The 13332-nt window shown below is 41.8% G+C and overlaps 1 protein-coding gene across 3 annotated transcripts in view; it reads right to left on the bottom strand.

The window, feature by feature from the left end:
• Positions 1-12187, bottom strand: part of LOC133616073 (uncharacterized) — a 71201-nt gene extending 59014 nt beyond the window's left edge. For 2 of the 3 annotated variants that reach the window (XM_061975130.2, XM_061975132.1), the window contains exons 1-2: positions 12052-12187; positions 6457-6736 (exon numbers count right to left, since the gene is read on the bottom strand). In XM_061975130.2, the coding sequence (XP_061831114.1) occupies positions 6457-6732 (276 nt within the window). In that variant the 5' untranslated portion in view covers positions 6733-6736; positions 12052-12187. The remainder of the gene's footprint in view (positions 1-6456; positions 6737-12051) is intronic. The other variant, XM_061975131.2, reaches the window with a different exon arrangement.
• Positions 12188-13332: the final 1145 nt, after the last annotated feature.

The raw sequence follows: 13332 nt of genomic DNA, 5'->3' as shown, positions 1-13332 counted from the left end.
AAAAGCGAACGTCGTGATACGTTTTTTAAACTTAATTTATGAGCAGCCATATTTAAAATAAGCATAATACGTAAATATTGTAATTATAAATGTGCCTGTTAGTACATTACATACAGGTAAAAGCCAGTAAATTAGAATATTTTGAAAAACTTGATTTATTTCAGTAATTGCATTCAAAAGGTGTAACTTGTACATTATATTTATTCATTGCACACAGACTGATGCATTCAAATGTTTATTTCATTTAATTTTGATGATTTGAAGTGGCAACAAATGAAAATCCAAAATTCCGTGTGTCACAAAATTGGAATATTACTTAAGGCTAATACAAAAAAGGGATTTTTAGAAATGTTGGCCAACTGAAAAGTATGAAAATGAAAAATATGAGCATGTACAATACTCAATACTTGGTTGGAGCTCCTTTTGCCTCAATTACTGCGTTAATGCGGCGTGGCATGGAGTCGATGAGTTTCTGGCACTGCTCAGGTGTTATGAGAGCCCAGGTTGCTCTGATAGTGGCCTTCAACTCTTCTGCGTTTTTGGGTCACCCCAAACCATCACCCAACCATGCAAATGTTGCATTTCCTTTGGAAATCGAGGTCCCAGAGTCTGGAGGAAGACAGGAGAGGCGCAGGATCCACGTTGCCTGAAGTCTAGTGTAAAGTTTCCACCATCAGTGATGGTTTGGGGTGCCATGTCATCTGCTGGTGTCGGTCCACTCTGTTTCCTGAGATCCAGGGTCAACGCAACCGTCTACCAGCAAGTTTTAGAGCACTTCATGCTTCCTGCTGCTGACCTGCTCTATGGAGATGGAGATTTCAAGTTCCAACAGGACTTGGCGCCTGCACACAGCGCAAAATCTACCCGTGCCTGGTTTACGGACCATGGTATTTCTGTTCTAAATTGGCCCGCCAACTCCCCTGACCTTAGCCCCATAGAAAATCTGTGGGGTATTGTGAAAAGTAAGATGCAGAATGCCAGACCCAAAAACGCAGAAGAGTTGAAGGCCACTATCAGAGCAACCTGGGCTCTCATAACACCTGAGCAGTGCCAGAAACTCATCGACTCCATGCCACGCCGCATTAACGCAGTAATTGAGGCAAAAGGAGCTCCAACCAAGTATTGAGTATTGTACATGCTCATATTTTTCATTTTCATACTTTTCAGTTGGCCAACATTTCTAAAAATCCCTTTTTTGTATTAGCCTTAAGTAATATTCTAATTTTGTGACACACGGAATTTTGGATTTTCATTTGTTGCCACTTCAAATCATCAAAATTAAATGAAATAAACATTTGAATGCATCAGTCTGTGTGCAATGAATAAATATAATGTACAAGTTACACCTTTTGAATGCAATTACTGAAATAAATCAAGTTTTTCAAAATATTCTAATTTACTGGCTTTTACCTGTATATAATTGCAGTGTGTATATAAAATGATTATAGAAGTGTTTGGATGTTAACAAGTTTTTAATATCTGCGTTCGTCATAAATATAATAGGAGATTTTAATATCCATATGAATACCCTGTCAGACCCTCTGTGCATGGCACTCCAGACTATAATTGATAGCTGTGGTCTTACACAAATAATAAATGAACCCACGCATCGCATCGGTAATATGATAGATCTAGTCTTTGTCCGGGGCGTCACCACCTCCAAAGTTATGATACTCCCGTACACAAAAGTAATGTCCGTATATTACCGTATAAAATTTGAAGTTCTGACTCATTGTCAACAAGCTACTAATAACTACTGCTTTAGCAGCTGCTACATTACTGCTGCCACAACTATGACTCTTGCTGGCCTACTGCCTTCGGTATTGGCACCATTATCTATCAATAACCTCACTAACAACTTTAACGATGCTCTGCGCAAAGCCATTTATAGTATAGCACCCTTAAGCTAAAAAAGGCCCCTTAAAAGGCGTACCCCCTGGGTCACGGAAGAAACTAGAGCTCTTAAACTATCAAGTAGAAAGGTGGAACGCAAATGACGTGCGACTAAACTTGAGGTTTACAATCCAGCATGGAGTGATAGTTTTACAACTTATAAATACGCTCTTACCACAGCTAAAACGAATTACTACTCAAATCTCAAATCAATAAAAACGATCCAAAATATTTGTTTAATACAGTAGCGTCGCTAACCCAACAAGGGATTTCTCCTCGTAGCTCCACCCACACGGCTGATGACTTTATGCAATTCTTTACTAAGAAAATTTAACTCATTAGATAGGAGATTAAAGATTAAAAAAGCCCGTTCCAGTCTCAATTACTGTAACGTATTATTTTCGGGTCTCCCTATGTCTAGCATTAAAAGATTACAGTTGGTACAAAATGCGGCTGCTAGCCTTGACAAGGACAAGAAAGTTTGATCATATTATGCCTATGCTGGCTTCCTGTGCACTTATGTGAGTTTAAGGCTTTACTACATACATATAAAATACTAAACGGTCTACCTCCATCTTATCTTGCTGATTGTATTGTAGCATATGTCCCAGCCAGAAATCTGCGTTCAAAGACCTCTGGCTTATTAGTGATTCCCACAGCCCAAAAAGTATAGAGTGTTTTCTATTTAGGCTCCAGTAGTCTGGAAAGCCCGATCGGTTGAAGTTCTTACTCATTAGAGATGCTACCTCAGCAAAAGCATTTAAGTCCCATCTTAAAACTCACTTATACACTTATACACCCTAACCTTTAAATAGGCCTCTTTTTAGACCAGTTGATCTGTAGTCTTTATTTTCTGCTCTGTCCCCCTCTCCTACAGGGAGAGGTTATCAGGTGGCCACAGATCAGTTTCCACGGAGGATGCACTTGCTGTTCCAGGTTGGGACCTGGGATGGACTGCTCCTCTTTGCATCAGTTGGTGATGTCTCTGCGCTGCTGATTTGTCTACATACAAGAGGATCACCTGCTGGCCTCACTATGAACTGGCCTCTCACGTTATTAACTGTATCCATTCGGCATCCATTGCACCAGTCACCCAAGGGGGTTCATATCTGCTGTCCCTTTCAAGGTTTCTCGTTGTACCCATTGGGTTTAGTTTTTTCTTTCCCCGATGTGGATCTGAGCCAAAGATGTCGTTGTGGCTTGTGTAGCCCTTTGAGACATTTGTGATTAAGGGCTATATAAATTAACTTTGATTGATTGATTGATTGATTGATTGATTGATTTTAAGCGCTTTAAAGACAGAATAGAGTGACTCCCATAGGCTTCACTGTAAGCCGACTTTGTGTCGCATTTATTTCCTAGTTAGATTGCATAAAAAAGACAAATATACAGGTAAAAGCCAGTAAATTAGAATATTTTGAAAAACTTGATTTATTTCAGTAATTGCATTCAAAAGGTGTAACTTGTACATTATATTTATTCATTGCACACAGACTGATGCATTCAAATGTTTATTTCATTTAATTTTGATGATTTGAAGTGGCAACAAATAAAAATTCAAAATTCCGTGTGTCACAAAATTAGAATATTACTTAAGGCTAATACAAAAAAGGGATTTTTAGAAATGTTGGCCAACTGAAAAGTATGAAAATGAAAAATATGAGCATGTACAATACTCAATACTTGGTTGGAGCTCCTTTTGCCTCAATTACTGCGTTAATGCGGCGTGGCATGGAGTCGATGAGTTTCTGGCACTGCTCAGGTGTTATGAGAGCCCAGGTTGCTCTGATAGTGGCCTTCAACTCTTCTGCGTTTTTGGGTCTGGCATTCTGCATCTTACTTTTCACAATACCCCACAGATTTTCTATGGGGCTAAGGTCAGGGGAGTTGGCGGGCCAATTTAGAACAGAAATACCATGGTCCGTAAACCAGGCACGGGTAGATTTTGCGCTGTGTGCAGGCGCCAAGTCCTGTTGGAACTTGAAATCTCCATCTCCATAGAGCAGGTCAGCAGCAGGAAGCATGAAGTGCTCTAAAACTTGCTGGTAGACGGCTGCGTTGACCCTGGATCTCAGGAAACAGAGTGGACCGACACCAGCAGATGACATGGCACCCCAAACCATCACCCAACCATGCAAATTTTGCATTTCCTTTGGAAATCGAGGTCCCAGAGTCTGGAGGAAGACAGGAGAGGCACAGGATCCACGTTGCCTGAAGTCTAGTGTAAAGTTTCCACCATCAGTGATGGCTTGGGGTGCCATGTCATCTGCTGGTGTCGGTCCACTCTGTTTCCTGAGATCCAGGGTCAACGCAGCCGTCTACCAGCAAGTTTTAGAGCACTTCATGCTTCCTGCTGCTGACCTGCTCTATGGAGATGGAGATTTCAAGTTCCAACAGGACTTGGCGCCTGCACACAGCGCAAAATCTACCCGTGCCTGGTTTACGGACCATGGTATTTCTGTTCTAAATTGGCCCGCCAACTCCCCTGACCTTAGCCCCATAGAAAATCTGTGGGGTATTGTGAAAAGGAAGATGCAGAATGCCAGACCCAAAAACGCAGAAGAGTTGAAGGCCACTATCAGAGCAACCTGGGCTCTCATAACACCTGAGCAGTGCCAGAAACTCATCGACTCCATGCCACGCCGCATTAACACAGTAATTGAGGCAAAAGGAGCTCCAACCAAGTATTGAGTATTGTACATGCTCATATTTTTCATTTTCATACTTTTCAGTTGGCCAACATTTCTAAAAATCCCTTTTTTGTATTAGCCTTAAGTAATATTCTAATTTTGTGACACACGGAATTTTGGATTTTCATTTGTTGCCACTTCAAATCATCAAAATTAAATGAAATAAACATTTGAATGCATCAGTCTGTGTGCAATGAATAAATATAATGTACAAGTTACACCTTTTGAATGCAATTACTGAAATAAATCAAGTTTTTCAAAATATTCTAATTTACTGGCTTTTACCTGTATGTGTGATTGTCATATTGTGAATGATAGGCAACATTTTTTTAAATGTGCAATCCTCCTTTAAGTCGAGATCAACATGTATGTTAGGGCTGGGCGATATATCGAATATACTCGATATATCGCGGATTTGTCTGATATTCGAGTATACGTTCTCACGCAGTTGCTTTTAGCTGCGGGCATTACACTACATGCGTTTCTCACTCTTTCTTGTCTCTCCTTCTCACAGAGAGGTAAAACAAGCGCACCTTCTTACATACGTCACATACTGTCACACGTGCAACGTCATACACCCTCGCAGAGCAGACAGGTAGCGGCATAGTAACGTTAGCTGTCGTGCTAGTGGTAATACGAGAGAAAGAAGGTGCGAATCTGGTAACAAATGATGGAATAATTAATTCCCAAGAAAAACAGCAGGGAGTCCATAGTCTGGCGGTGGTTTGGCTTCAAGCGGGTAGATGGTGAACAAGTATGCGGCAAAAGCGTTGCTACAAAAAGTAGCACCACTGCTAATGTGAAGCATCATTTGAAAAGTCACCCGCTAGAGAATGAAGAGTGCTTGAAACTCCGCATGTCAACATCTCCGGCCGGTGCCCACACCCACAAAATGCCCAAGCAACCATTTCCACATCAACACCGTATGAAAAAAAATAGTCAACAACAGAAGGAGATAACGTCCGCAGGAACCTACCACATTTTTTGATTTCCTATTATGCAGCTCTTTTTTATTTTACACTTATTGAAATATCTTGTGTGACATCATGCACAAAAGTGCACTTTATTAAAATATTTATTTAAAAATATTGAGATATTAATAAAAGGCCATATCGCCCAGTCCTACTGTACGTACATGATCGACTGCTTTTGTCGAGAAAACATTTAATACCCAATTTCTATGAATAATCAGTCGGAATGTGTTGAAGCATCAACTTTCTTAAATGTTGCTAAACAACAGCAACATAGTTACTGTCTCGTTTAACTGCATTAAAATATGACTTTGTGTTCATTGCAAAGTAAGCTTAAAAATAAAAGCATGCCAGTGTTAACCTGGATTCTTCTCACACAGCAACAAACAAAATGCATCCTATTAAGATCAAATTAAAGTCCCAACGATAGTCACACACACATTATACCCATGTTCACCCCCTGGGAGGTGAGGGGAGCAGTGAGCAGCAGCAGTGGCTGCGCTTGGGAATCATTTTGGTGATTTAACCCCCAATTCCAACCCTTGATGCTGAGTGCCAAGCAGTGAGGCAATGGGTCCCATTTTTATTGTCTTTGGTATGACTCGGCCGGGGTTTGAACTCATGACCTTCCAGTCTCAGGGCGGACACTCTAACCACAAGGCCACTGAGCAGGTTTAATTCATTATTATTTTTAAGATTGTTAGCAACCGGGAAAACGATTTGAACTTGTACAAAATGTGTCATTTGTAGTTATTCAATGTCATCAAGACAAACTATAAAATTACCACAAAAGCGCGTTAGAGAAGAAAGAAAGACATACTATTTGCCAATTATACTGTATAGACATTTAAAATAGTGACATTTTATGTAAATGATAATGTTTACATGTGTGTAAAATGTACCTTATCTCCTTTTGTGCTGCTTAGAATGTCTGTTTTGGACTCCAATGTCATGATGTCATCTTGATGAGAGTGCATGCCTGCAGTATGAAACTTTTCTGCCCATTCTGTGTCACCTCCCCTCTCGAGTAGGGATCCAGCCGGCAATGATGGACCAACCCACCACAGTCCAAGTCTTCCCTCACAGGACATTGACGGTCCCACAGCAAAGCCCCTGGGTAGTAATGTGCAGAGAAATGAGGCAAGAGCAGACGGACTTGGTGGGGCAAGGCAAGCCATCACTCTGTAAGAAATAGACGTGATCTATTATGTTTCCTATAGAATCCATTCACTGTAGGAAAAAAGTGCTGTATTGTACAAATGGAGATTATTTTTGTGCAAGGCTTATTCTGATACACAAGTTATATTGAGGAGCATTACATTTTACACTTACACAAAATATTATGTCTGAAAAGGAGTAGTGAGAAGCAAAACATATTAAATCCTAACAACCCGTCATTTTGCAAGAAAGCCGTGTTTGAGCACTTGACTAGGTTAAAGCGGTAGTTCCATCCATCCATCCATCTTCTTCCGCTTATCCGAGGTCGGGTCGCGGGGGCAGCAGCCTAAGCAGGGAAGCCCAGACTTCCCTCTCCCCAGCCACTTCGTCCAGCTCCTCCCGGGGGATCCCGAGGCGTTCCCAGGACAGCCGGGAGACATAGTCTTCCCAACGTGTCCTGGGTCTTCCTCGTGGCCTCCTACCGGTCGGACATGCCCTAAACACCTCCTTAGGGAGGCGCTCGGGTGGCATCCTGACCAGATGCCCGAACCACCTCATCTGGCTCCTCTCAATGTGGAGGAGCAGCGGCTTTACTTTGAGCTCCCCCCGGATGACAGAGCTTCTCACCCTATCTCTAAGGGAGAGCCCCGCCACCCGGCGGAGGAAACTCATTTCGGCCGCTTGTACCCGTGATCTTGTCCTTTCGGTCATAACCCAAAGCTCATGACCGTAGGTGAGGATGGGAACGTAGATCGACCGGTAAATTGAGAGCTTTGCCTTCCGGCTCAGCTCCTTCTTCACCACAACGGATCGATACAGCGTCCGCATTACTGAAGACGCCGCACCGATCCGCCTGTCGATCTCACGATCCACTCTTCCCTCACTCGTGAACAAGACTCCGAGGTACTTGAACTCCTCCACTTGGGGCAAGATCTCCTCCCCAACCCGGAGATGGCACTCCACCCTTTTCCGGGCGAGAACCATGGACTCGGACTTGGAGGTGCTGATTCTCATCCCAGTCGCTTCACACTCAGCTGCGAACCGATCCAGTGAGAGCTGAAGATCCTGGCCAGATGAAGCCATCAGGACCAAATCATCTGCAAAAAGCAGAGACCTAATCCTGCAGCCACCAAACCGGATCCCCTCAACGCCTTGACTGCGCCTAGAAATTCTGTCCATAAAAGTTATGAACAGAATCGGTGACAAAGGGCAGCCTTGGCGGAGTCCAACCCTCACCGGAAACGTGTCCGACTTACTGCCGGCAATGCGAACCAAGCTCTGACACTGATCATACAGGGAGCGGACCGCCACAATCAGACAGTCCGAAACCCCATACTCTCTGAGCACTCCCCACAGGACTTCCCGAGGGACACGGTCGAATGCCTTCTCCAAGTCCACAAAGCACATGTAGACTGGTTGGGCAAACTCCCATGCACCCTCAAGGACCCTGCCGAGAGTATAGTGTGTGAATGTGAGTGTGAATAAAGCGGTAGTATGTAAAATAAATACATTTTACTAACATTTTTCAGAGCACATTTGGTCAGTAGAGGTCTGGTTGTTCTAAAACCACAGGTGGCATTCATAGCTCAAAATTATACTGTATGCCCATTATACTGTTTAGACATTTAAAATAGTGACATTTTATGTAAATGTTTACATGTGTGTAAAATGTACCTTGATAAAGTTTCATAGTCTTATCATTTAAAAATATGTATTTTTAAAAAATATGTTCCTGTTTACTTTTTTGTGAATCAACAGTTTCTCCTCTACCAGTACTTGCAACAGAAATAAATACAATTAAAGCTGCAAGCAGCATTGGTCGGGCCCGCGTATTTGGCAGGTGCTAGTCCTAAGTGTCCCAATACTTTTGTCAAGTTTTAGTCCCAAGTGTCCCAATACTTTTGTCCAGTGTAAGTGTCCCAATACTTTTGTCCAGTGGTAGTCCTAAGTTTCCCAATACTGTTGTCTACTTTTAGTCGTAAGTGTCCCAATACTTTTGTCAAGTTGTAGTCCCAAGTGTCCCAATACTTTTGTCCAGTTTTCGGCTTAAGTGTCCCAATACTTTTGTCCAGTGATAGTCATAAGTGTCCCAAGACTTTTGTCTAGTGTACCTACCTAGTCTGCATTGTGTGGGCACGCTGGTGCTTCCTGCTTTTAAGCAGCCATCTTAAAAAAAACAGCAGCGCAGCAGCATCAGCGCAGCGGTTCTTTGAAGGGTCATAAAATCAAAACCGGAGCAGGTATCAAAACTCTTTCGCCAACTTTTAATCAGAAGGGTTCAATCTCTCTCCTGTGTTAGTTTGAATCCGAAACAACAAACGCGCTCAGAGGAGATAATGTTTGAAGAAAGGTGACCGGTTTTTACAAAAATGTTGTATTGAAGGAGGAATAGCAAACTTCCTGTAGATTTTTGCTGGGGGTTGTCAATTTATGAAATGTAGGTCTAAGTGAGACCTACGGAGAGGATTGTGTTTCATGTCTCTACGACCTTCCCAGTGGGAGTTACAGGCAGTTGTGTAATTTTTTTCTTCCGAGGAGCAGTTTTTTCTCCGTTTTATTAAAAAATTGCGCTAGAGCGCAATTTTTTAATTTGGGGTTAGGTTCTTTTATTAGATCACAATTTTTGCTAGTCCTGATGTGTGCGTTCAGTTTGGTGAGTTTTGAAGCATGTTAAGGGGGTCAAATTACAGCTGAAAGAGGCAAAAGTGTCTGTTTTTAGTACTTTTTTGTCTTGAAGGGGGAATTGCCAACTTCCTGTTGATTTTAGCCCGAGAATGTACAATTATGAAAGGTAGGTGTAAGTCAGACCTACGCCAACTTTTAATCAGAAGGGTTCAATCTCTCTCCTGTGTTAGTTTGAATCCGAAACAACAAACGCGCTCAGAGGAGATAATGTTTGAAGAAAGGTGACCGGTTTTTACAAAAATGTTGTGTTGAAGGGGGAATAGCAAACTTCCTGTAGATTTTTGCTGGGGGTTGTCAATTTATGAAATGTAGGTCTAAGTGAGACCTACGGAGAGGATTTTGTTTCATGTCTCTACGACCTTCCCAGTGGGAGTTACAGGCAGTTGTGTAATTTTTTTCTTCCGAGGAGCAGTTTTTTCTCCGTTTTATTAAAAAATTGCGCTAGAGCAATTTATTAGATCACAATTTTTGCTAGTCCTGATGTGTGCGTTCAGTTTGGTGAGTTTTGAAGCATGTTAAGGGGGTCAAATTACAGCTGAAAGAGGCAAAAGTGTCTGTTTTTAGTACTTTTTTGTCTTGAAGGGGGAATTGCCAACTTCCTGTTGATTTTAGCCCGAGAATGTACAATTATGAAAGGTAGGTGTAAGTCAGACCTACATAGAGGTTTTTGTTTCATGTCTCTCCGACCTTCCTAGTGGGAGTTACAGGCAGTCTAGTTTTTTTTTTTCCTAGGGGGCGCTAGAGCGCAATTTTTATTTTTGGGGTTAGGTTTTTTTATTAGATCACAATTTTTGCTAGTCCTGATGTGTGCGTTCAGTTTGGTGAGTTTTGAAGCATGTTAAGGGGGTCAAATTACAGCTGAAAGAGGCAAAAGTGTCTGTTTTTAGTACTTTTTTGTCTTGAAGGGGGAATTGCCAACTTCCTGTTGATTTTAGCCCGAGAATGTACAATTATGAAAGGTAGGTGTAAGTCAGACCTACATAGAGGTTTTTGTTTCATGTCTCTCCGACCTTCCTAGTGGGAGTTACAGGCAGTCTAGTTTTTTTTTTTCCTAGGGGGCGCTAGAGCGCAATTTTTATTTTTGGGGTTAGGTTTTTTTATTAGATCACAATTTTTGCTAGTCCTGATGTGTGCGTTCAGTTTGGTGAGTTTTGAAGCATGTTAAGGGGGTCAAATTACAGCTGAAAGAGGCAAAAGTGTCTGTTTTTAGTACTTTTTTGTCTTGAAGGGGGAATTGCCAACTTCCTGTTGATTTTAGCCCGAGAATGTACCATTATGAAAGGTAGGTGTAAGTCAGACCTACATAGAGGTTTTTGTTTCATGTCTCTCCGACCTTCCTAGTGGGAGTTACAGGCAGTCTAGTTTTTTTTTTTTCCTAGGGGGCGCTAGAGCGCAATTTTTATTTTTGGGGTTAGGTTTTTTTATTAGATCACAATTTTTGCTAGTCCTGATGTGTGCGTTCAGTTTGGTGAGTTTTGAAGCATGTTAAGGGGGTCAAATTACAGCTGAAAGAGGCAAAAGTGTCTGTTTTTAGTACTTTTTTGTCTTGAAGGGGGAATTGCCAACTTCCTGTTGATTTTAGCCCGAGAATGTACAATTATGAAAGGTAGGTGTAAGTCAGACCTACGCCAACTTTTAATCAGAAGGGTTCAATCTCTCTCCTGTGTTAGTTTGAATCCGAAACAACAAACGCGCTCAGAGGAGATAATGTTTGAAGAAAGGTGACCGGTTTTTACAAAAATGTTGTGTTGAAGGGGGAATAGCAAACTTCCTGTAGATTTTTGCTGGGGGTTGTCAATTTATGAAATGTAGGTCTAAGTGAGACCTACGGAGAGGATTTTGTTTCATGTCTCTACGACCTTCCCAGTGGGAGTTACAGGCAGTTGTGTAATTTTTTTCTTCCGAGGAGCAGTTTTTTCTCCGTTTTATTAAAAAATTGCGCTAGAGCAATTTATTAGATCACAATTTTTGCTAGTCCTGATGTGTGCGTTCAGTTTGGTGAGTTTTGAAGCATGTTAAGGGGGTCAAATTACAGCTGAAAGAGGCAAAAGTGTCTGTTTTTAGTACTTTTTTGTCTTGAAGGGGGAATTGCCAACTTCCTGTTGATTTTAGCCCGAGAATGTACCATTATGAAAGGTAGGTGTAAGTCAGACCTACATAGAGGTTTTTGTTTCATGTCTCTCCGACCTTCCTAGTGGGAGTTACAGGCAGTCTAGTTTTTTTTTTTCCTAGGGGGCGCTAGAGCGCAATTTTTATTTTTGGGGTTTTTTTTTTTTTTTTTAAAGGCAATTTTCGCAGGTCCTGACGTGTGCGTCAAATATGGTGAGTTTTGAAGCATGCTAAGTGGGTCAAATTGCAGCTCAAAGAGGCGGCCGGTATAATAATAATAAAACCTTAGAAATTCAATAGGTCCTTATGTCCCATTGCATAAGGACTCCCTGTGGGAGTCCTTATGCAATGGGCCATGCGGGCCCTAAATACACCCCCGCGACCCCAAAAGGGACAAAAGGTAGAAATGGATGGATGGATGTTAATACCGAAAATACAGTAATATGTAACGCAGGGCAAGGTCATTTCTGGCCAGCCAAAACAACCCCAAAACGGCTCTGCCACTAACATAGTAAGAGTTTCCGAAAAAAATATTACGGACATACTTGGAATGTGTCTGTTGTCTTTCATAGCAAACTGGTGAGGTGAACCCGTTTCATTTATTCCGATTTAAACTCTGGAAAAGCTTTCGTTATCCAGCGAGAAAAAAAAAATCCAACTAGAAGTCCTCATCAGTACTGGTCCGACTGGAAATGTGCTCACCTATTTAGTGTTCCGCCCACAATAAATCGTCATTTCATTACTTTTTTTTTTAATTCACTTAAATACAAAAAAAACTTATTTGGTCTCCAGACTTACCGAAGCGCTCAGACGAAGATCTACTTTGATACTGTCCCTGTAATTGTGCCCCCAAAAGATTAAACAGAAAGTTTGGGCTTCATTCTTATGAACAACACTGACATCTAGTGGCACATCAAAACCAATGCATCAGCTCTCGTTGGTTGCCTGAAGCGCAGACACAACAAACATTGCTGTATACAGGTAAAAGCCAGTAAATTAGAATATTTTGAAAAACTTGATTTATTTCAGTAATTGCATTCAAAAGGTGTAACTTGTACATTATATTTATTCATTGCACACAGACTGATGCATTCAAATGTTTATTTCATTTAATTTTGATGATTTGAAGTGGCAACAAATGAAAATCCAAAATTCCGTGTGTCACAAAATTAGAATATTACTTAAGGCTAATACAAAAAAGGGATTTTTAGAAATGTTGGCCAACTGAAAAGTATGAAAATGAAAAATATGAGCATGTGCAATACTCAATACTTGGTTGGAGCTCCTTTTGCCTCAATTACTGCGTTAATGCGGCGTGGCATGGAGTCGGTGAGTTTCTGGCACTGCTCAGGTGTTATGAGAGCCCAGGTTGCTCTGATAGTGGCCTTCAACTCTTCTGCGTTTTTGGGTCTGGCATTCTGCATCTTCCTTTTCACAATACCCCACAGATTTTCTATGGGGCTAAGGTCAGGGGAGTTGGCGGGCCAATTTAGAACAGAAATACCATGGTCCGTAAACCAGGCACGGGTAGATTTTGCGCTGTGTGCAGGCGCCAAGTCCTGTTGGAACTTGAAATCTCCATCTCCATAGAGCAGGTCAGCAGCAGGAAGCATGAAGTGCTCTAAAACTTGCTGGTAGACGGCTGCGTTGACCCTGGATCTCAGGAAACAGAGTGGACCGACACCAGCAGATGACATGGCACCCCAAACCATCACTGATGGTGGAAACTTTACACTAGACTTCAGGCAACGTGGATCCTGTGCCTCTCCTGTCTTTGGAGAAATAATAGGGTTACCGTACCCGTTTTTCGATCTTGGTGCTGCTCT

The sequence above is a fragment of the Nerophis lumbriciformis genome, linkage group LG15 (genome assembly GCF_033978685.3).
Source record: "Nerophis lumbriciformis linkage group LG15, RoL_Nlum_v2.1, whole genome shotgun sequence".
In the NCBI taxonomy this organism is placed as follows: domain Eukaryota; kingdom Metazoa; phylum Chordata; class Actinopteri; order Syngnathiformes; family Syngnathidae; genus Nerophis; species Nerophis lumbriciformis.
This window is presented reverse-complemented; position numbering and strand designations above follow the sequence as displayed.